General features: G+C 49.0%; 1 protein-coding gene across 1 annotated transcript in view; it reads left to right on the top strand.

Annotated features, from left to right (window-relative positions):
* HK1 (hexokinase 1) overlaps window positions 1-23,405 on the top strand; it is a 70,703-nt gene that overhangs the window by 29,886 nt on the left and 17,412 nt on the right. Inside the window, exons 3-10 of the mRNA XM_060034879.1 lie at window positions 204-352; window positions 6,135-6,254; window positions 8,662-8,757; window positions 9,382-9,481; window positions 9,595-9,778; window positions 17,127-17,282; window positions 19,758-19,991; window positions 22,191-22,495. Coding sequence (XP_059890862.1) covers window positions 204-352; window positions 6,135-6,254; window positions 8,662-8,757; window positions 9,382-9,481; window positions 9,595-9,778; window positions 17,127-17,282; window positions 19,758-19,991; window positions 22,191-22,495 — 1,344 coding nt within the window. The remainder of the gene's footprint in view (window positions 1-203; window positions 353-6,134; window positions 6,255-8,661; window positions 8,758-9,381; window positions 9,482-9,594; window positions 9,779-17,126; window positions 17,283-19,757; window positions 19,992-22,190; window positions 22,496-23,405) is intronic.

Genomic DNA, 23,405 nt, shown 5'->3' with positions numbered 1-23,405 from the left:
TGAAGCCGTCTGTCTAGGGACGCCCGGCTGGGAGAGGGTTTCTCTTCCACTCTTCCAGGCGGGGCAGTGGTCCTATGGGGTCTGAATGACTCTTCTGGCCGAAAGCACAGCGCGGTGGGGCTGGACCCTGTTGAGAAGCGGGCAGAGCATGAGACGTTCCCGGAGCGCTTGAATCTGATGTGATACTGTTTCTCCCTAAACAGAAAAGGGAGATTTCATTGCCCTGGATCTTGGCGGGTCTTCCTTTCGAATTCTGCTGGTGCAAGTGAATCATGAGCAAAAACAGACCGTTCATATGGAGTCCGAGGTTTACGACACCCCGGAGAGCATCATGCACGGCAGTGGAAGCCAGGTGGGTCCCTGCTCCCTTCCGATCAGCCCCTGTGGCCCAAGCATCAGGCCCCAGGGTACCTCCAGGAGCCAGACCCCAAAGCACTGGGAGTCCATCATAGGCACGAGTGGAGGACTCCTGGGTGGAAGAGCGTGACTGCCTGAAGAGACCCCACCATGTGCGTAAACTGGTGGATGGGAGGGGTGCTGCTGGGACTTTCAGGTAAGGGGTGCGAAGAGGAGATAAATGCATCCATTCCCTAAGGATCCAGGGGTTGGTTCCCCAGCAGAGGGGTAGCAGAGCCCTTGGGTGAAAACCCTTCTTCCAAGTCATTGTCCTCACCCAGTTCACCAAAGGCCCAGGCCTCATAGGTTATGGCTGTCACCTAGTGGGGCAGCAGGAATCTGAGCTCACAGCCCCAGGGCTATTATAAAGGGCTCCTGGCTACCCAATTTGATAGTCTTCTACGAGTCCTTGGCCCAGAAAGCACCGAGGGCAGGGCCTTGCCTGGAAAGTCACCGTCCCTTCCTCTCACACTTGTAACCCCTGCCAATGGAGACGCTGCCTTCCTTTGCTGGTCGAGGCTGTGGGCATGCTCAGAAGGGCCTGTCCACCCTCCCTGCTTCCCCATGTGGTCGTGGTGGGTGATGGGCCGAAGGCTCACTGAGGACCCTGTGATCAGGGTGTGGGCAGCCCCCAGTCAGGTTTTCAGTCATTTCCGGGTTCTGTTCTACTCCTCACCTTCTCCTGCAGGTGTTCTGGCCACTCCCATTTGAAGCTCGCCTCCCAAGTCATGGCTGTTGTCAGGATACGTTTTATTCAGAGCTTGCCAAATATTTGCTTTAGGGAGGGTGTGTTCACGGCAAGGTTCATGACTAAGTTCTCCAGAAAACTTATTGGTTCTGGGCTGGACTTTGAGATGAGACCCAGAGCCTTCTCTTGGCTCCACTTTGTTCCTAAATTAACATGGGTGGGACCTGATGCAAGCTCTCTGCCTTTTCCTTCTACTAGAGAAAAGGGCTAATCCTGGCCTTTAACCTACTGCTGACGGGTTGGGTTCAGAGCTTTTCAGACCATGTCACAGTGAGCACTGAAGGGGACACTGTCCCTAGGACAGATGGGCCACTTTTCAGTCAGCCGCTGAAAGAGTGCCTCACTCATCTGATGGACCTGCCGGGAGGTCCCCCTGCCTGTCCCTCCATTACTGGGCTTCAGAGACTGGCTCATTCATCCAGTGTGTGCATGAAGGCTGCCAGCAAGTAGGTCTCCTCGTCCTGCCCAGTGGTTGCTGCGTTGCTCCTTTTTGCAGGTGGCCAGCAGCCTCTGGTTGGCATCCTGCTCTCTCCATTTGCCAAAAGTACTGACCTGTCACTCTGTTCCCCATGGTCTTTGGGTCGAGCCACCTCTGCCTCTTGCTTCACCATTGGGACTCACACCCTGTGCTGCAGACATTCCTGTGTGCTTTGGCCTAACCTTTTAGGAGCAGGGTTTATAAATTAAGGGGATGCCTCCCACCTCAGGTGCACACTTACTGTGTCACTTCCACAGTGACTTTCTTCTTCTTCTTTTTTTTTTTTTCTGGCTGCGTTGGGGCACATGGGATCTTAGTTCCCCAACCAGAGATCGAACCCATGCCCCCTGCAGTGGAAGCGTGGAGTCCTAACCACTTGGCCGCCAGGGAAGTCCTGTGACTTTCTTCTTATTGCTGCCCCTGGGACCTTGACTCTCCCAGCCTCTGTCCCCATCTTCCCAGCCCCAGGATCACTTTGTTTCCTGCTGTTTCTTCCTCTGCCCCTTTCAAGCAGTCTGCAGAGAAAAGATGGTGATGATAATGATGATGATAACGATAATGTTATATTGTCATAGCAAAAACTTACATAGAGCTTGTTATGTATGTCACTGATCTAAGCACTTCATTAGTATTAACTCATTTAATCATCACAACAACCCTATGGGGTAGGTATTATTATTCCCATTTCACAGACGAGAAAGTTGAGGCTTAGATGTTAAGTAACCAGCCCCTTGGGTCACACAGCACATAAGCGATAGAGCTAGGATTTGAACCCAGGCAGTCTGGCTCCAGATGTTACAGTTTTAGCAACATGGGACACTCATAGACTGGGTTTTGTCTTTGTTTTTAATTAATTAATTTATATTTTTATTAAAAATGTTTGATGGTGTGGAAATGTGAGGGCTATGGGTAAGGAGGAAGGTCCAAGTGATTGAGGGAGAAGCTTAGCAGTTGAAAAATAGGGGTGAAACCGTAACCTGTTGTCTAGAAGTTTGGTGTGAGATTAGCAATAAATATTGGTGGTCCATTTTTCTGAGATCTCTTATAGACCTATCGAATATTCTAGTAAACCAAGGGCCCCATTTTGCCCATGAAGCAACTCATACTTACAGACTGTGAATTGTGCTGAATTCTTGGGGTTGTGATCTCGTCTTCTGTAATGTACAGGAATTTTTGCTAGATTTTTAAACCTTTTATTCAAAATAATTTTAAACTTACCGAAAAGCTTTACGATAAGCACAAAGAGCTTTTTATACCCTTTATCCAGATTTCCCAATAAACTATTTGCTTTATCCTTCTTTCTCTCTTTCTCACACAAGCACACACACACACACACACACACACACACACACACACACGCACGCGCGCACACACACACACAGACCCACAAGGTATCTTGAAAGTTTCAGTGCAATTTTAAGCTTTAATAATTTCAGAAGCATAAATGCAACCTTCTTAAAACATCACTTATTTAGTTTTGGGAATTTTGAATACTAAATAAATAATTTACATTTATTTAAATTAAATAAATATACATGTTGTCAGGAAAGAAAAAAAAAGTTTTTTAGACACTAAAATTTTGCGTGCCAAGAGAGGCTGGGTAACTTCCCTTTCTGGCTGGTCACAGACGTGGGTTAGCCTGGGGGAATGCCCCTGGGTTGGGGACATTTCTTTCTTAGCAGAGCACTAAGGGGTGGGTGTGTTTGGCTTGAATGGGGGCGGGGGGCTGCTTCCAGCGCCCCAGCCCTGTGAATCCACTTCTGCGGCTGAGCTCTCCCTGCCTCTTCCTGTCCGCAGCCTGCCTTCCTTCCTTCCGCCCAGTGGGCTCTCTTGAGGGCCTGGGAGCCTGGAGCTTCTGAATGCAGATGACGTGGGGCGAGCTGATGGGCTTAGTAATGGGTTTATATCGCTCAGAAATGAAGGTCGCAGGAAGTTTAGCCGGGCTTCTCCGGGGAAGGTGGTCATGTGTCTCCTTAGTCAGTCGCCGCTGTAGCCATGACCTGAGTAATAGTGACTCAGGGACAGAGACTCCCAAGTCAAAACTGACAATTTTTCATTTACCTTGGCAGGAAAGTCAGACTGTTAGAGCTGGGTCAAGGACACCTGGGGAAGGATGGGGATAGGTCTCTCAAGGAGATCCTGCACAGTGGCTGTGAGGGCGGCAGTGATCCCCCAGGCTGCAGAGGCCCCCGTCCCCCAGCCTGGCCCCGCTCTGGCCCGGCCCTTGGCTGGACTCCTCCTATACAATTTATCTGACATTTTATTTTAGTTTCCTCTACCCCCTCAATCTGTCAGGGAGCCCCGGCAGATTGGCCAGGAGTGAGTGAACCATGGCCTCGGTGAAGAGGCCTGCTCTTCTCCCTTTGAACTACAGCCCTGGTCCGGGAGAAGGAGTGGGTGCTGCTGTGGTCTAGTTTTGTTTTGTTTTTGAATTCAGGTAGGAATCAGAAAGCTGTGGACTCTGGCAGGTGGTCCTTGTGCCCTTCCCCCACTCCTCCCTGGGCTGGTCCCTTATTCCTCCATAGCCCTTTATCCGAAACATACCCACACAGACTGGGGACCAGCCCCCGCCCCTGTGTTTCTCCCCAAATCCCTTTAGATGCGGAGGGAAGAGGAGAGGGGAGGGGACCTGCCCCCTCCTCTGGCATCTGGGAGAGGCGTACTGCCGTGGGCTTCACTCTTTACTGTGGGCTCTCTCCCTGACACTTTTGTTAAAATCAAGCCTGAATAAAACTATAAGTTTAATATGGGGGGAAAAAAGGATACCCTGCAAATAAAGCCTTCAGGCAGATGACCTTGTCTGGGAACGTGGGCTGGGGTTGCTTCCTGTGACCGTGCGGTTTGGCTCTGCCATCACTGCCTTCTCTGGGCTTCAAGAAGCTCCATTAGGGCTTCCCTGGTGGCGCAGTGGTTGAGAGTCCACCTGCCGATTCAGGGGACACGGGTTCGTGCCCCGGTCCGGGAAGATCCCACATGCCGTGGAGTGGCTAGGCCCGTGAGCCATGGCCGCTAAGCCTGCGCGTCCGGAGCCTGTGCTCCGCAACGGGAGAGACCACAACAGTGAGAGGCCCGCGTACTGCAAAAAAAAGAAGCTCCATTAGCTGTGTCAATCCCATATACAAGGGAGGTCTAGTGGTCTGTGTTAGACGACAGCCATGTGAAAAAAAACCAGAGAGGTTACCTGGACTGTGGCATGGTTGCTGAAAGAGCATATATATGCTTTGGTTACATTAATAGAGGTATAGAGAGAAGGGAAAGGGAGATTCTTAGTTCAACTAAGCTTTCCTCTTGGTGAGAACACATATAAAATATTATATTCAGTTCTGGATACATTTTAGAGAAGAGGGGAGGTATTGGAGAGATCTAATAGGTTGCCTTAGAGGTGGTGAGCGTCCCGTCATTGACAGTATTCACGCAGAGGCTAGGGAAACAGTGTTCTGGGTTCTTTCTAGTGGAGTCTAAGATATGTATACATATCCCGGCCACATGTTGTGGAGCTGGCAAATTTAAATTGCAATCCACTAAATAAATTGTGGTATAGTCACACCATAGAATACTGTGCAGCAGTGAGAATCAGCAATCTACAGAAACACACAACGTGGATGACACACACATAGTGTAGAGGAAAAGAAGGCAGACACCAACGAGTGCACCCTGTTGTCCCATTTATACGTAGTAGACAACCAGGCAAAACTAATCGAGGGCGGTGGAAGTCAGAGTGGCTGCCGATTGCCCTTGGGTTGGGTGGCAGCAACAGTGGCTGCACGAGGTGGGTGTCTGGGTGCTGATAACATTGTGTTTCTCCATCTGGGTGCTGGTGACACAGGTGGGTGCAGCTTGTGAGAATCCAGTGAACCCTGTACTTAGGATGTCTGCACCTTTTTGCATGCATATTATACTTGAGTAAAAATAAAAATTTGTTAACCTGAAGATTCTGAAATCACGCAAGTGGGCTAGAGGCTAGGAGTATATGTGTATTCTGCGGAGCTTCTGGAATTGACAGAGTGAGGGAGATAGAGATACAGAGAAGGGGCCAAACGACCCCTCCACCTGGGTGGCTGCTGGTGATCCATGGCCTGTGTGTTATGGAGGATGAGCTGATTTTCTCTTATTTTCACATTTCCTCAGTACCCAGATAATACATCTTAGTGACCACCGAGAGGCCAGTTCTGTGTGAAGCCTTTAAAAGGCTTCCTAAGCCGTGGTGGCCCATGAAGCAGGCTCTTTTCAAGGGACTCTTCTTTGCCAGTCACATACAGCATGGCTTTTCTTTTTTTTTTGGCCGTGCTGTGAGGCATGCAGGACCTTAGTTCCCCCACCAGGGATTGAACCTGTGCCCCCTGCAGTGGAAGTTCCCAGCATGGCTTTTCATGCAGGGCCACTGGGTGCCTTGGGTATGGGCAGCTGGGGTAGCCGTGCTCCTCTCTGTGTGGGGCAGAGAATTGTTCACATTTTTCCTGAAATGCTAAGTCCCCTTCCTCCCTCCTGACTGCTCTCTTGCGCTTCCTCCAGCTTTTTGGTCATGTCGCTGAGTGCCTGGGAGACTTCATGGAGAAAAAAAAAATCAAGGACAAGAAATTACCTGTGGGATTCACGTTTTCTTTCCCTTGTCGGCAATCCAAAATAGACGAGGTAAGACATTCTAGGATTATAATGCTCCACAGAAGCCCCATAGGGGAAATGCTAATGAACCCTTTCCCTTGACTACTTTCCCCTTTTGCTTACAGGATGGCTTGTGTATCTTGTATTTTTTAGAAATATTTGTAGAAATTAATGTAAGGTCATGATAATCATGTTTATGTTTTAATTGCTTTAATTATATATGTATTTTTGGAGACATCTTTTTTTTTTTTTTTTTTTTTTTTTTGCGGTACACGGGCCTCTCACTGTTGTGGCCTCTCCTGTTGCGGAGCACAGGCTCCGGACGCACAGGCTCAGTGGCCATGGCTCATGGGCCCAGCCGCTCTGTGGCATGTGGGATCATCCCAGACCGGGGCACAAACCCGCGTCCCCTGCATCGGCAGGCGGACTCTCAACCACTGCGCCACCAGGGAAGCCCGAGGGGACCATTTCTTAAACTCAAGCAAGTGAAGGAAAACAAAGTAGGTTTAGTGACCTTTCACAAGGCCTGTTGTTGGTACGAGTTTCCCTTGCTTTTGAGAACTGAGGCTTGATAGCCACACTCCCTGGGCAGAGACAGGGTGAGACACCCCTCCTCCCACAAGGAGAGGTGGGAGATGGCCTGGGAAGCGACAATGCTGGCTGTTTGCTTGTTCATCAGTGGCTGTGGCCCGAGTGCCATCCTTGTGTGGGCTGGGCTAGGCCCTGGGAAAGAGCTGCACGCAGACGTGGCCTGTCCCCCAGAGGTGCAGTCTTTCAGGGAAGGAGGCATTGCAGAAGTGGAGAGGGAACGTCCTCAGGGGCACAAGAGCCCCGCAGGGCAGGGCAGATGTGCCTGGCAGAGAATGAGTCAAAAGTGTGCCCCCCACCTGCCAGCCTTGATTCCCATCCGGAGAGGGCTTCCTAAACTGGGCATGCTGCCTGCCAGGAAGCCAGTGGGTCACAGGCTCTAATTATCCATCTGGAGACCTTTGCCCACTCCTCAAGGCTGCCTGGGACCTTCAAAGTTGTCCAAATCTAGACCAGCTGCCTTTTTCCACAGATGAGCAAAGTGGGCCTCAGAGGAGTTGGGGAAACGGCCCACAAGGAAATGGGCAGAAGTGGTGGGAAGAGGATAAATCTCCTGATTTCCAACCCACGTTCTTTCCACAATACCATGTTCTCTGAGGCTTTTGGGGGCCTGAGGGTTGAAGGGAAGAAAACAGAGTATCCAGGGGCTTTTGGAATGCCTGGCTCGGCTGCAGGCTGCTGCTTGCCCTTCCCGGTGCATCCTGCAGGCTGTGTGGCTTTCAGAGCGCGGGGCAGCCCAGTGTGGACAAGCTTCCCATCGCTGTGTCCCCCCGGAGGCTATAGGGCCTGAACTGCAGCCCCTCCCAACCCTGCCGCATTTATAGTGACTTCCTCCATTCGGAGAAAAAGTTAAGTAGAACAATTATTTTTCTTTTCTAGTATCCTTGATTAAAAAAAAAAATACAGGGCTTCCCTGGTGGCGCAGTGGTTGAGAGTCCACCTGCCGATTCAGGGGACACGGGTTCGTGCCCCGGTCCGGGAAGATCCCACATGCCGCGGAGCAGCTGGGCCTGTGAACCATGGCCGCTGAGCCTGTGCATCTGGAGCCTGTGCTCCGCAACGGGAGAGGCCACAACAGTGAGAGGCCCGCGTACCGCAAAAAAAAAAAAAAAAAAATACAGATGCAATATGTAAAACTATTGAAATAATATAAAGGTGTAAAGCAAAAGGTAAAAATTCCTACCCTTCTACATTCCCAAGTGAATAACCATTGGATGTCTGTCCTTAATGTTTCTCCATTAATATACACACAGAGATGGATCATATTGTATAAATTGTAGTGTCACCGCTTACAAATGGCGGTTAAGTTCCAAACTTGGGGAAGAGGCATGAATCACACATAGTCAGTGTTATCCTTTAATCTCAGGACGTGGCTCTTAGAAGTTCAGTAGCCAAAAATTATCTTAGCATTTTGTTTCTCTTCCCAATTTGCCTCTGACAAAAGTTCCTTGGGGCTGTGGAAACCAAGGTCTGGTTTGAAAGCGCAGAAAGGTGATCAGGTAATAACGGCATTTCTCTTGTTCTCTTTTTAAATGAAGTCTGGCTGTGCAGTTGACATCAGTTAGATTTGTGTGCCATGTGACACCACGGCACTGGCCAGCCACTGGCTGTATTTGAGGATGAGCTGCAGGTTTTTTCCCCATGGCAGCCCCCAGAGAAATCCATTGTGTGGATGGATAAACAGGAGATGGGACAGAGTCTGGCTCTGTTACCCAGTGTGATCTGGAGTGAACCTCTTGTCCCCTCTGGGCCTCCGCTTCTGTCACTGTCCTTGAGCAGACCCCCAAGGGCCCTGGGGGTTCCGGGGGCCTCCCAGCCCTCTTCCAACCCCATCTGCTCTCCTTTGCAGGCCATCCTGATCACCTGGACAAAGAGATTTAAAGCGAGTGGAGTGGAGGGAACGGATGTGGTGAAGCTGCTTGAGAAAGCCATCAAAAAGCACGGGGTAACTTCTCACTGGCCACTTGCCTTGACTACCCGGAGGTGGGGGAGTGTGGGGAGAAGGCTGTGTGACCAAGGCTCTTTCAGGGGACAGTAGTGCATGGCCTGAGCCATCACATGGTGTGGGGGAGGGCAGTCCTTGAAGCCCCAGGCAGGTGAGTGGTGAGAGTTCACGGTCTGGAAGGTCAGGGCTGGTTCAAAGCAGAGCTGTCCGAGGTGCTACCCCAAAGAGCCAAGCCCTTGGGCAGGGCATGGCCTCCTTCCAACAGGAGGGTAGCTGTGCAGGGAGCTGGCATGGTCGAGTGCAGCCTGCCGGCGTTGCATCAAGTGCAGAAGGAACATGGATGCAGTGGGGTGGTTTGCACAGGGCTGTGGCTCTGTGAGTAAAGTCCATTCTGAAAAGAATCTTAAGCCAGATAATGAAGGGCGCCTTGCCGTCTCCACAGCGTGACCACTGCGCTCTAATCCAGTGAATTTGAGTGCCAGCAGTAATGAAAGCAGCACCGCCCACGGGGGCAGTGGCGGCTGTGAAAATAGGACAACACAGCCCTCCCGCCAGGCTGTGTTGAAGCTTGTGATCTCTGCTCCACGTGTGTGTGGACGGTGACACCCCCTTTTCTCCCCCAAGGACTATGACGCCAACGTTGTGGCTGTGGTGAACGACACTGTGGGGACCATGATGACCTGTGGCTACGACGACCAGCAGTGTGAAGTCGGCCTCATCATTGGTAACGCCCACCGTGTCCTCGTCCCTTCCTGAAGCCGGTGTTTCCAGACGGCACCGCCTCCTCTCTCATGACTTCGTGAGGTCACAGCTTCTGATCTCGTCTCTCTCTCCAAGGCACGGGCACCAACGCGTGCTACATGGAGGAACTGAGGCACATCGACCTGGTGGAAGGCGACGAAGGGAGGATGTGCATCAACACCGAGTGGGGGGCCTTCGGGGACGACGGGGCCCTGGAGGACATCCGCACCGAGTTTGACCGGGAGATTGACCGGGGCTCACTCAACCCCGGGAAGCAGCTGTGAGTCCCACCCTTTCTAACTAGTCATATAGAGGACTTAGGGGACACTTAACGGAAGATTTGGGGTGGGAAGTGAGAGGGGCAGGAAGCCAGGTGATCAGAAAAGGAAAAGCCCATCAAGTGTGTGTTGTCTCTCACTTCTTTGGAGAGATACACAGCTGTGAGGTCTGCAGCTTTAAAAGCGTATTTTATTTTATTTTTATTTTTTAATTTTTTTTGGCCACACGGTGCGGGTTGTGGGGTCTCAGTTCCCCGACCAGGGATCAAAGAGCATATTTTAAATGATTTTCTCTTTGTTTAATTACACTGTTATTGTGTCCTTGTAAAACATTTTGAAAATTAAAAGCACAGAGTCATTAGCACAAAGCTAAGGTTTAAAAGCGTTTCCATATGCTGTCCTCACTAGGGTTGCTGTTCAGGGTGGGAGAGGCCATCCGTTCATTCAGCACACATTTCTTGAACTCTTAGGATGTGCCAGCTCTGTGCTAGGCTCCAGGGATACAAAGTAGCACCTTCCCTTCTAGGACTTAAGGTCTCGTTGGGGAGGGAAGTCACACACGCAAACACCTGTCATGCAGAGGAGTCGGTGAGAGCCGTGTGAGTCGTGCAGACCTTGGTGAGACCTTCTTCCATGTCACGTATAGGCAGATGGGTCAGAGCTGATAAAGAACATCACATCGGACTTCTTGGGCAAGTGGGTTTTGGCCTTGGGGAACTCTGGTTACAGAAGTATGAGAGATATTATTCAGGCTGGTGTGGGCATTGCTTCCTTTGAGCTACTTGTTTCCTGAAGTGCACACTCATATTTCTCTGTGATGCTAGCGTGCTGCCAGCTCTCTTTGATCGACCTCCCAGCAGCCTTGTCCTGGAGTTGGATGCTGTCAGCCCTCTGGGAGATGTTCATTGACCCTGTTGGCTTAACAGCCCTTATCCCATGTCAGAGAGACGCTGTCAGGGAGTTGATTTGTCATTTGGAAACCTATTTTACCTATTACCCAGGCTGGCAACTGGGCTTTCCACCTGAGTTAATGGAATTGTATAAATGACCAGCCCCCCTCCACTGGGAGTTGGGGTAGTGAATAAATGAGGTCTCTCACTGAGAGAATCCTGAGTTCTTAGGCGCAGCGTTGAATATCTGCTTTGCATGCTGAAGCACCAACCACCTTGGTAATAAAGAGCCCCAGCTCTGATAGCCAAAGGTTTTGCCCCTCAATTTATTGACCTAACCTCCAATTCTAAAACCTGACCCCAGCTGACAGGAAACTATTTACTGTGCCTGCTTATACATGTCAGTGGAGATCTATGCTTGATTATGCTACTGCCTCAGGCCCCTCTGGGTTTACTCTGTACTCTGTGGCATATGTAACATATTACATCTCTAAAATCCTCAAATGTCCACGTTCCCAAGCACATATGACCCCGGGGGTTTCAGATAAGAAATTACGTACCTGTAGTTACTATCAATCACTTAATCAGAAGTCACCCTTCTTAGCAGAGCAGGTAGGGCAGTTACCTGTGATAACTGAGCAGATATGGCCCAGGCCCTTGTCTGTTTCCTTAGCCTCAGTGTAGGGATCCTACATGGCTTGGGTGGAAACCTGGATTCTCTGCCCTCCTTTTTTTTTTTTTTTTTTGCGGTACGCGGGCCTCTCACTGCTGTGGCCTCTCCCGTTGTGGAGCACAGGCTCCGTACGCGCAGGCTCAGCGGCCATGGCTCACGGGCCCAGCCGCTCCGCGGCATGTGGGATCTTCCCGGACCGGGGCACGAACCCGTGTCCCCTGCACCGGCAGGCGGACTCTCAACCACTGCACCACAGAGAAGCCCCTCTGCCCTCCATTTTGACGTAGTTCTAAATTTCTCTAAAGGGCTGAACCACATCCTCAGGCTGAACTGTGAACTGGGCTCACAGTTGGCTTGCAATAAACATTCTTGGAATGGTGTATGAATAGGGGATGGATGCAAGGACGGGTGGATGGATGGATGGGGGAGTGGAAGATGGATGGTGGATGAGAGATGTGGCTGAGTGACTGGGAAATGGGTGGCTGGCTAAACAGGTAAATGGATAAAACAGTAAGAAGGGTGGGGTAAAGTCCATCTCCAATATGCTTCCCTGCTTACTGATTACCATAGGTCAGGTCTTGGTAGGAACAGTTCCAAAGAGGTGACAGATGCTTGAGTTGTATCATCTATTCCTAGAACTAGGCTATTGGCCAGAGAGTGTTTTGCCAAAGTAAATTTACCTGGTCTCTTAGATTTCTGCCTGATTTTGGGGGTCTTCCGTATGTCTTCTGTGCAATGCCAAGTTCTTCAAAGCCCTTTTGTTTTCCAAGGGAAAGGTGTTTGCTTCATTTGACTGATGGGGAAATTAAGGCACTAGGCTACGGGGATAGGGCAAAGCTGGCCCAAGGCTCTTTGTTGAGGTTTAATCTGGGTTAAGTTTGGGGTTTTCTGTCCTGTTGGAAAGTACATGTTCTTCATAGTGAGCTTCCAGAATGTCTAAGAGGCGTCTCATCATTTATGAACAAAAATCATCAAGGATGGTCTAGAGGAATGTTTTTCTTTCTTTTTTTTTTTTTCAGGAATAGATTTTTTTATTTTAATTTTTTAACATTTTAAAAACTTACAGTACATGCTTCTTTATGTATTTAGGCTTTCTACTTCTTATGATAATTTTCTTTATTTATTTTGTAACCCAAGTATATCTTAGGTCCTGGTCTATGTAATTAAGTCTATGTAAGTCTCTAAGTTCAGATTCTGTTTCTATCATACATTTAGTTTTGGCATCTGATGTATTAATTAGCCCCTTTAAGCCTCAGTTCATTTATCTTTAAAATGAATAGAAATAATACAATTATATCATATGGATGTTTGGGGATCAAATCATATAAGGAATGTAAAGCATTTAGCAATACCTGGTATCTGGTAAGCATTGACAAACTATTACCAAGTTATTGTTACATAAATAGTTTATCCTGAGCCATCTTGATCAATGGCACCACTGCTCAAATAGGAAGGTAACCCCCAAACAAATAATCTATATCAACATCTGTTTCTCTGCCTTTGACATTAATTTAAAAAATATTTACCAAGGGCATACTATCCTCAAGGTTCTGCTCTAGGCACTGTGGATGTGGAAGTGACAAAATAGACTGAAAGGAACGAAAACCAAAACACACATACAATGCGTTTTAATGGAGCTTTCATTCTATTAACCTTTTAGAGAAATGTTTTTCTTTTCTTTTTTTTTTTTTTTTTGGCCATGCCACATGGCACGCAGGATCTTAGTTCCCCGACCAGGGATTGAACCTATGCCCCCCTGCAGTGGAAGCATGGAGTCCTAACCACTGGACCACTAGGGAAGTCCCCTAGAGGAATGTTTTTCATTAGAATTACATTAAAAAAAAAATTTTTTTTAAAAACGGGAATTTCCTGGTGGTCCCGTGGTTAGGATTCTGTGCTTTCACTGCTGGGGCCCCAGGTTCAATCCCTGGTCGTGGAACTAAGATCCCACAAGCCACGTGGTGCGGCCAAAAAAATAAAAATAAAATAAAATAATAAAGAAGAATTACATAGAGCCCTTTAAAAAGCATACTGTTGCCCAGGCATCCTCCCACCCTAGACCTTCCCTCCCAATTCTGATTCATTTGGCCTGGGCTGAGGCCTGTCTTTAGGAGCCTAAAAGTGATTCCAGTTTTTAACCGGGGTTGAAAACATAGGTGTGTTAGTTCTTTGTAAAGGCTCTGCGCCCAGGTGGGCTCTAGCCCACTATGCACCCCCTCATCTGTTTTGACTGAAGTTTGCATTTACTGAGTACTGACCATACATGGCTGACAGGAGGGGTAGTGGCACAGTGGCTCCTACCTTCATTGGTGATTGCTGCTTTAGGACCACGGGGGGAACGGCCCTGAGTATTCAGGAACCCCACCCTAGCCCCCAAGCTAGAAGGTCTCTCTCTAAAAGGGATCAGACATGGCCTTCCTCCCTGTCGCCCTCCATCCTGGGCCTTTGTTGTTTTGGTCCCATACCTATCTCCTATGGTAGATGTCAGCCCTACCTTCTTTCGTTTTAAATTCCCTGTCTCCTCTTCCTGTCTTCTTGGGCCTCTGGCTCTTTTTCTCTGTTTTGTCTGGAATTCTGAATCCCATTTCCCTGTGATTCCTTCTCACATCTTTCGAAACAAAGGAGACACCACCCCACAAAACAGCAGTAGCAGTGATCATAACAGCAGGAAGGTTTGGTCTGGAAAATTCTTTGGCCTGAATGGTGGTGGAGTAACGCCACTTCTTTTCAAGTCATCCCCCAAACACCTGCTTACTTACTGTGGCTCTGCCTGCTGCATGGAATCTCTCAGCAGCTCTAATCCTCATTAGGTGGCCACAGACCTCACCCTCCTTCTCTGTCCCTGCGCTGCCTGTCGGGGCAGACCCTGGCTGCCAAGGGAACTCCTGATCGGCATGCAAATCCTTGCTCTCCTGTCTGAATATGGTCCTCCCCCACCTTCCCAGTCTCCCCCAGGCCTGTGCCCACCAGCAGGCAGTGAGGTTGCAACACCGTGGTGCTGCCCACCGGCCTGTGGTTGTAGGCACCTGACTGCTGAGAAGCAGATCACGACTTGCTTGGTTTCACTGGAGGCTCATGAGAAGTGCTGTTTCCTCATTCTGCTGCTCTGACAGGGACTCTGGGGACTGAGAAAGGACAGGCTCCTGGCCTCGGGCTTCCTTTATCTGGAAAGGGGGTGGTAGTATCTATGTGTCTAAGAGACCATCGTGTAGAAAGGGGAGCAGATCATTCTGAGTGTCTCCAGATGGCAGAGCAAAAAGCAGTGGGTAGAGGGGTATCAGGCAAGGACGCTGATTTTTGTTCATCTGAAGGGGGAAGAACCTTCCTATTGTCATACTTGCCCAACAGGGGGGCAGACTACCTAGAGGAAGTGAGCTGGAGGTGGACAAGCACAGACTGGGCTAGGGGTTGGGCTAGTGGCTGCTAGCGCAATAGTAATACAGGTAACAATTAATGATACTGTCTATGAGATAGGCAGAACAGCACAGTGATTAGAGCATAGAATCTGGGGCTGGATTTAACTGGATTAAAAATGTGGATTTGCCACTTATCAGCCCTGTGACGATGGGCCTCTCTATGCCTCAGTTTTCTTTTTTTTTTGCGGTACGCGGGCCTCTCGCCGTTGTGGCCTCCCCGTTGTGGAGCACAGGCTCCGGACGCGCAGGCTTAGTGGCCGTGGCTCACGGGCCCAGCCGCTCTGCGGCATGTGGGATCTTCCCGGACCGGGGCACAAACCCGTGTCCCCTGCATCGGCAGGCGGACTCTCAACCACTGCACCACCAGGGAAGCCCCCTCAGTTTTCTTTTTTTTTAATTTTCTGTAAACATGTTATGAATACTTTTTTTTTGAATTGTATTTATCTTTTTATACAGCAGGTTCTTATTAGTTATCTGTTTTATACATATTAATGTATATATGTGTCAATCCCAATCTCCCAATTCATCCTACTATGCCTCAGCTTTCTTATCTGTGGAATGGGGATAATGATAATGTCTACCTCATAGGGTTGTAATGAGGATGAAATAAGTTAATCCTACATATAAGGTGCTTAGTTAAGTATGAAACACAGAGCCAGGGTCACAGCACTCATTATCAGGCACCGTAGCACTTTACCTATTTCAATCCCTCTCCTCCATACAACAACCTTAAGGGTAGGCCCTGCCACGAGGCCCATTAAACAGGTAAAGAAACTGAGGCCCAGAGAGGTAAGTAACACAGTAAGTGTCAGGGCTGGGCTTAAGCCCAGGCAGTCTGGCTCCTTTCTGCTCTGAGTCTCCAGATTAGGCTGCACACAGGCTGTTCCCACAGGTGTTTGGGGCAGCAACTGGGCAGGGCAGCTAGGACTCAGAAGGGTGCTCTCCTGCCAGGGATCCTCAACACAGCTGTGGCTGGGGAGGTCCTGTCTGGTCCTGTCCAGAGCAGAACAATGAGAACCAGTGTTTCTCTGCACCTTGTTTTGGGGCTAGGGAGGGCCGCGTGCTCAGGTCCCAGCAGCATCCCTGGCTCCTGGGCCTGGCTCTGAATGGCACAGATCGTTTTGCTGTGTCACGGCCAGCTCCGGGCGTGCCAGCTGGGCTCCCTCTGAGGAGAGGCTGGCTGCCCGGATGTGGACCTGCCTCTTATCTGTCCTGCTCAGGGCTTCCTCCTTGCCCTTGGTCAGCCAGGATTCGGGACCTGGATCTGGCTCAGATATGTCATCGAGCCCCAGTCCCTGGCGGCCTCTCCCCTGCAGTGTTGGGCTCAAAATGCTGTTGCAGCCACAGAGCCCACACCTCCCACCACACCTCCCAAGGGAGGCGGGAGAGCGGATCCACTGGGACTGGCCTGTGGCTGAATGTGGCCGGAGCAGTAGGATGAGCTGACTGGTTTTAAGCTACTTGGAGCCCTCTCCTGGAGTGTAGGGGCCCATCACTGGGGAAGGAGTGAGTTCCCCAAAGCACGTTCCTGGTCCTTTTGGCTGGAGAAGATCATGGCTGCCAGGGAGGTGACCAGCGACAGAGGTCCCATGGGGAAAGGCTGAATTTCAGCCCTGTCATCTTCCCTTGGGGAAGACATTTTCCCTTTCTGAGCTGGGAAATGGAGAGAATACTTCCTGGCCACCTTCCCACAGGGATTGGAGAGCTCCCTGATAGGGTGATGAAAATGAAAGCCCTTTAAAAAGTACAGCATTGGGAATTCCCTGGTGGTCCAGTGGTTAGAACTCTGCGCTTACACTGCTGGGGCCCGTGTTCGATCCCTGGCCGGGGAACTGAGATCCTGAAAGCCGTGTGGAATGGCCAAAAAAAAAAATATATATATATATATATATATATATATATATATATATATATATATATATATATATATATACACATATATATATATGTATATATATATATAAAAATAAAAATAAAATAAAATAAAATAAAAAATAAGGCATAAAGTTTTGTAAGAGATGATCATATTCTGCTCATTTCTGTCTGGGGGCCTTCTCGTCAACCCCAATCTAAATCCTTATGTTTCCCCGCCTCCAGGCAGCCTTCCCTGCCGGCCCCTGCCCCTTGGTGGTCTCCTCCTGTTTCCTACCCTGGGGGTGGGGGTGGGGTCTGGATGACCCCTGTTCCCCCGCTGTGTGCTCGCTGTTTGATCACACAAGTGCGTGGTCTTGCCTGCCAGTGAGAATGTGAGCTTGTGAGGGGTTGGGCCGTGCCTTCCTCTCCTTTTGTGTCTCTCTCACCCTTTAAGAGCTGCCCCACTGGTGGGTACGTAAGAATGACTGACAAGTGTCTGGGCGCTTTTCTCCTGCAGGTTTGAGAAGATGGTCAGTGGCATGTACATGGGCGAGCTGGTCCGATTGATCCTGGTCAAGATGGCCAAGGAGGGCCTTTTATTTGAAGGGCGGATCACCCCGGAGCTGCTCACCAGAGGGAAGTTTAACACCAGTGACGTGTCAGCCATTGAAAAGTAGGTGCCTCCCCTCAAGGCTTTCTGGGGGTGCGGGGCAGAGAAGAACGACTTCTCAAGAGTGTCAGGGCTTTCTGGGCCAGTCTACCCTCTCTCTTAGCGCACACACACACACACACACACACACACACACACACACACACACACACACACACACACACACACACACACACACACCTTTACCTGATTAGAATCCTGTTGGTGAACAGGAGCTGACTGAGCCCAGGTTCGGTTAATTCCCCCTTGGGATATCGGGACCTTCTCCAGACAATGTTCCAGGGAAACATAGTGACCTCAAGATCATTAGGTGTTCCCTGAAAAAAGGGTTCTGTAACCAATAGGATTGGAAAATACTTAGAGAAGTACAGTATTCATTAGCATATTAAAGAAAACCCAGTTCACCTTGGTTAACTGGTCATTTCCCAAATTTCCCTTGTGCCTGAAACACCCTCTGCCTCCTCCCTCCCCACTCTGTCTCGGCCCCCACATTCTCTCACTTGTTCACCGCCACAGGTGTTCCCTGGCACAAATTTGAGAAACATTGGTTAACAGATGAGATAGGACAGATAGACATAGAAGGATAGGATAGTCCAGCCAGCCCCCTGGCTGCTACCTTTTGGCCTCAACATAAGAAACCCAGACTTCTCTGTCTCAACTGTTATTTGCAGGCCTTGGGTGAACTTGATGCCAGGCAGTTTGGTGTAGTCAGGCGGCTCCACATCTGAAGGGCTCCTGTCCTGTGGCCAGTTCCGTGCGCCACTAGATTCTATTCCTGGTTCAGGAGACTCCACGTAGCCGTGTAAGGCCACCTGTTTTTTTTCTTTTTTTTGCGGTACGCAGGCCTCTCACTGTTGTGGCCTCTCCCGTTGCGGAGCACAGGCTCTGGATGCACAGGCTCAGCGGCCATGGCTCACGGGCCCAGCCGCTCCGCGGCATGTGGGATCTTCCCGGACTGGGGCACGAACCCGTGTTCCCTGCATCGGCAGGCGGATTCTCAACCACTGTACCACCAGGGAAGCCCATGGCCACCTGTTTAAGGATAGGGCTAGCTTGGTGCCAGAAATGCCCTTTCATTTCCACACGAGGTGGTCATCCCACTGCCCCTGCTGTGGTCCTAGAAATTCAGAGCCAGTGGCATCATAGCTCTGGCTATAATGTAAGTGGAGAGGGGTTTATCTGAACTTACTCTTATTTCCCATCCGAGTCCTGGCATTTGTCCTAGGATCTCTCCTTTAGGAGCAATTGGTACAGAGCTACAGTCAATAGGGAGGCACACTACTGAGTTTCCAGTCATCTCTGTTCTCAAGTCACCTGGTCAACTGTTGGGAGGGGAGGGAGAAAGAGGCTCATGGTTTGTCTTCAGAATCATTGACAAAGTCAGGAAATGCCTGCCTTCCTCTGGGCCTGTTTCTGGTGTTGGCTCTTAGGTTACCAAGAAACAAAACCCACTTGAACTAGCTCAAGAAGGCATCTATATTGTAGTAAAGTCTATCTCAAAAAAAAACATCTTACCAGTGCAGATGTTGGAAGCATTCTCTTTAAAATCAGGAGCAAGACAGTATCGCCTGTTTCTATTCCACATTGTCCTGGAGCCTTAGCCAAATTTTTTTTAGGAAAGAAAAAGAGATTAAAGGCATAAGAATCAAAAACAGAGGAAGTAAAACTGTCATTATTTGCAGATCGTATTTGTTTGTATGGAACACCAAAAATATCTAGACAAGTGATTAGAATAACAGGAGAGGTTAGGAAGATATCTGGAGATAAGATACAAAAATTATATTTCTATATATTGACAGTAATTAAAATATGTATATATTTTAAAATCTTTTATTTTAGAATATTTTTAGACTTACAGAAAAATTACAAAGATAGTACATATCCCTCACCCAGTTTTCCCCACTGTTAACATTTTACCTTAATATGGTATATTTAAAATATGTGTGTGTGTGTGTATAAAGAATATATATATCTTCTTTTCTTTTTTAAAGACCACATCTACAATAGTAATAAAACTATACACTGGAGTGAATCCAGCAAAAGATATACAAAGAATGTATGTATGCAGCGAATTAAAATTTGACTGGAAGACATCAAGGAAGAATGTGTAAGAATGCAGGGGCAACTCACAGACCCAAAGAGCAGGAGATTTCCCCCAGGCCTCCTGGGCACTGAGCCCTGGGGTGGAAGCATCTATTTCTCCACCTGTTCAGGGCCCAGGTGGTCTGGCTTGTTCACTTCTCTCCGTTTGTCTGACATGGCATAACCCAGCCTAGTACAGTTTTTCCTCTCACTGCCTCCTGACTTCTTATGGAGGAGACCCTTTCTCAGGCTCTTCTCAGGCATTTGACTGCCTTCATCCCATGTCGTACACACATGGTGAACGGTGAGTTCACCTCTCCAGGACCTTCAAACCTCAGTGCTTTGCACTGCCTGCTGTGGTCCTTAACTCACAAGTATTGGCCTCTGACCTCACAGGAATAAGGAAGGCCTCCACAACGCCAGAGAAATCCTGACCCGCCTGGGAGTGGAGCCATCTGATGACGACTGTATTTCGGTCCAGCACGTGTGCACCATTGTCTCGTTCCGCTCTGCCAACCTAGTGGCTGCGACGCTGGGCGCCATCCTGAATCGTCTTCGAGATAACAAGAGCACACCCAGGCTGCGGACCACGGTTGGTGTCGACGGGTCTCTTTACAAGACGCACCCACAGTGAGTCTGCCCTTTGCTATAATTGGCACTCAATACCCGCCTGGGCTAAGGACTTTCTCCAGAGGGCAGACTTTTGCACCCAGTGAAGGTTTCTGGCAGACAAGATAATACGTAGCTCTGGGCAGAAAGGTCAGAGTTGCCCACCTGGGGAAGTATCCAGCCCTCAGCCCTGGTGTTGCTTCTGCACTGCACTGTCATCTCTCCTCATTTCGTAAGTCTTGGTAGAGATTTCTATAGCTGCCAGGAGCACTGGGTGGAATATGTCTGTATCTTGAATTCTCTTGCTTGTCTGCATTTCATCAGGGACCTTCATCCTCACTGTAGCTCGGGTCATAGGTGTAGTGCCCACATTCCTATTTTAGAAGCTCCGATGAGTTTCTAAAGCCCCTTCAAACCCTCAGATAGTACTTTTTAAAAATGGGTAACTTGTTGATGCTTTGCATCTGAGAGACAGAGAGGGATTAAGTTGTTAAGTGGTCCCCATTGATGCTGCCTTCTTGTCTATTGGACGCCTTAGCGTCAAAAGCCTTCTGTGGCCACTAAGGACATGGCCTGAATCTATTAAAAAGGCTAAAGGTGAATTCTAAGTCTTCATGTTCCGAATTTTAACAAGAACTGCCTGCGACGTGATTTTTTTGTACAGGATCTCAGGTATTTCTCCCATTGTATATATAATGTGCCTGTGAAGTGGCCTTGCAGATACTGTGCCTTCGTACCCAGTTCTAGTAACAGTTAAATAAGGATTGACTTAAACTGAAATAGTTCAGTGTTGCTGAGGGGATAGGGTTTGAGCTAGTTAGCTGCTATTATCTGCCAGGTTCATAATTTTATTTCTTTATATTCTTAGAGTTTTTGTCAAATTCTTGATAATGCAATTAGCCATCTTTTTTTTTTTTTTTTTTTAATTTCTTGGCTAATTTTTGGACAAGACAGCTTAGGGATTTACATCACATTAAAATAATTTTCTACTTGCGGTAAAATACGCATAATATAAAATTTATCATCTTAGCCATTTTTTGAGTGTACAGTTCAGTAAATTTAAGTACCTTCACACTGTCGTGCAGGCATCACCACCAGTCATCTCTACTATTTGCCTTATGTATTGAGGTGCTCCTGTGTTGGGTGCATAAATATTTACACTTGTTATATCTTCTTCTTGGATCGATCCCTTGACCATTACACCAGTCATCTCTAGAACTCTGTCATCTGCAACATCACATTTTAAAAAATAACTTTGATTAAATACTGATTATTTCAGGAATAAAATATTTTTGGTATAGAAACTTCAGATAGTTCAGAAAATTACAAAGAGAATAGAAGTCATTGTTAACCCCATCCCCTGGAGTTGACCGCTGTTAACATTTTGAGGTTCCGGTTTCCCAGTTTCCCATGGCAGGCAGCCTTCCATACTTACAACAGACCTCAGACCTGGAGAAAGTTCTGTGTCTCACTGAGTCCTGTCCTAAAGTCCTCTTCTAACCACTAAAAAATATCCCTAGTCTTGGGGGCTGAGGGAAAGGGCCAAGCGAAAATGGAAAACAAGAGAGATTCTTGCTTGATTGAGCCCTTGCTCAGCACCAGTTATTCATCGAAGATGTGATGAACTCACTGAGTTCCCACCACATCACTGTCAGCCAGATGCTGTCATCCACATTGACTCCAAGGTTAAGTAACGGAACAAGGTCCCCTGGTACGGAAGTGGGGACACTCACCCTATCTCCTGGTCTGACTTTTAAACACTGGGCTCTTTTGGGTTCTTTGTTGACCACTGTGCTGTATTATCTCCTTGTCATGGTAGACAACATTTTTTTGGACCCTGAATTTTCTGTATTTGATATTCTTTTTTTTGTTTGTTTTGGCCTCATGGCGTGTGGGATCTTAGTTCCCTCACCACGGATCAAACCTGTGGTCCCCTGCAGTGGAAGTGCAGAGTCCTAACCACTGGACCACCAGGGAAGTCCCTCGATATTCATGTAACAATGAGAGCCCTCTCTTTTTATGTGTCACTGTGGGTGATTTCAGTTTCCCCTTTTTACCTGTCTGCATTTGGTAACTTTTCTACAGTGGATGTGTTGTGTGACTGGAGTAATGCGGAAAGCAAGTGTAGAAAATGGAATTAAGGTGTACAAGAAGAAAGAAAGGGGTCCTGGAGGTCCCTACAGTCTGGCTCAGTCGGCTATTGTGGCCTCCACACCCCAGGTATTCCCGGCGTTTCCACAAGACCCTGAGGCGCTTGGTGCCCGACTGCGATGTGCGTTTCCTCCTCTCGGAGAGTGGCAGCGGCAAGGGGGCTGCCATGGTGACCGCGGTGGCCTACCGCCTGGCTGAGCAGCACCGGCAGATAGAGGAGACCCTGGCCCACTTCAGTCTCACCAAGGATACGCTGCTGGAGGTGAAAAGGAGGATGCGGGCCGAGATGGAACTGGGGCTGGGCAAGCAGACGCATGACAAGGCCGTCGTCAAGATGCTGCCCTCCTTTGTCCGGAGCACTCCCGACGGGACAGGTGAGGACCTCTGTTGGGGGCTGACACGCCCCTCCCGCGTCTTATACCAGTGGCTGAGTCACGGTGGGGCTGCAGGGTGGTTGGCTTCTCCAGTGGATGCTCTGCACTGGGGTGGCATGATTTTGGCAAGAGCTACAAACTCACTCAAACCTCTCTCTTCCATTTTTACCACCGACTTGCCGTGTGTGTGACTCAAGGCAGTCTATTTCCCCTGGTCCAGCCTCCCAGGCAGGCGCTGTCTCTAAAACCACAGCCCTGTTCAGAATTAGAAAGTGTTCTTAAGAGAACAGAGCTGGGCAGATCCCGAAGCACTGAGATTGCTATAGGGCCTCTGATAAACACAGGAAAGTAGAAGAAGGATAAACACTCACTGCCCCTTCCTAGGTCCTGGTGGAGAGGCACAAAGAGGCCTGGGCATTGTTATACCCGGGTAGGTTGGAGCTCAGCGTCCAACCCCGTACTGCTGACCTTGCTGGTCCTGTTGGAGCTGAGCACTGGGGGGATGCTGATGACTGTTTGTGATATGAGTATGTCCTCTGTGTAAGCTACTTACTCTGGCATTATAAACCACCGTGAAACTTAGTGGCTTTAAACAGCAACCACTTATTGTGGCTCAGGGGACCCTGGGTCAGCAACTTATCGTTGCTCATCTGGGCCAGGCTTGGCTGAACTTTCATTCATGCATCTGCAGCCCCTGGGAGGCTCTCCCTTACATGTCCAGCATTTGTCTGTCAGCTGGGGTGTAGGAGTGCCTGGCCACGTGTCTCATCCTCCAGCGGGCCGCCGGGCTTGTTCACATGGTAACAGCAGGGTCCACGAGGGAGAGGGAGACCTCAAAGCCTCTTGGAGGCCTAGGCTGGGGCTGGCTCAGCTCCGCTTCTGCCACACTCTGTTGGCCAAAGCAAGTTAT

This window comes from Delphinus delphis, chromosome 16 (genome assembly GCF_949987515.2).
Source record: "Delphinus delphis chromosome 16, mDelDel1.2, whole genome shotgun sequence".
Taxonomy (NCBI): Eukaryota; Metazoa; Chordata; class Mammalia; order Artiodactyla; family Delphinidae; genus Delphinus; species Delphinus delphis.
The sequence above is the reverse complement of the archived record's forward strand: the minus strand, read 5'-3'. Positions and strand labels throughout refer to the sequence as shown.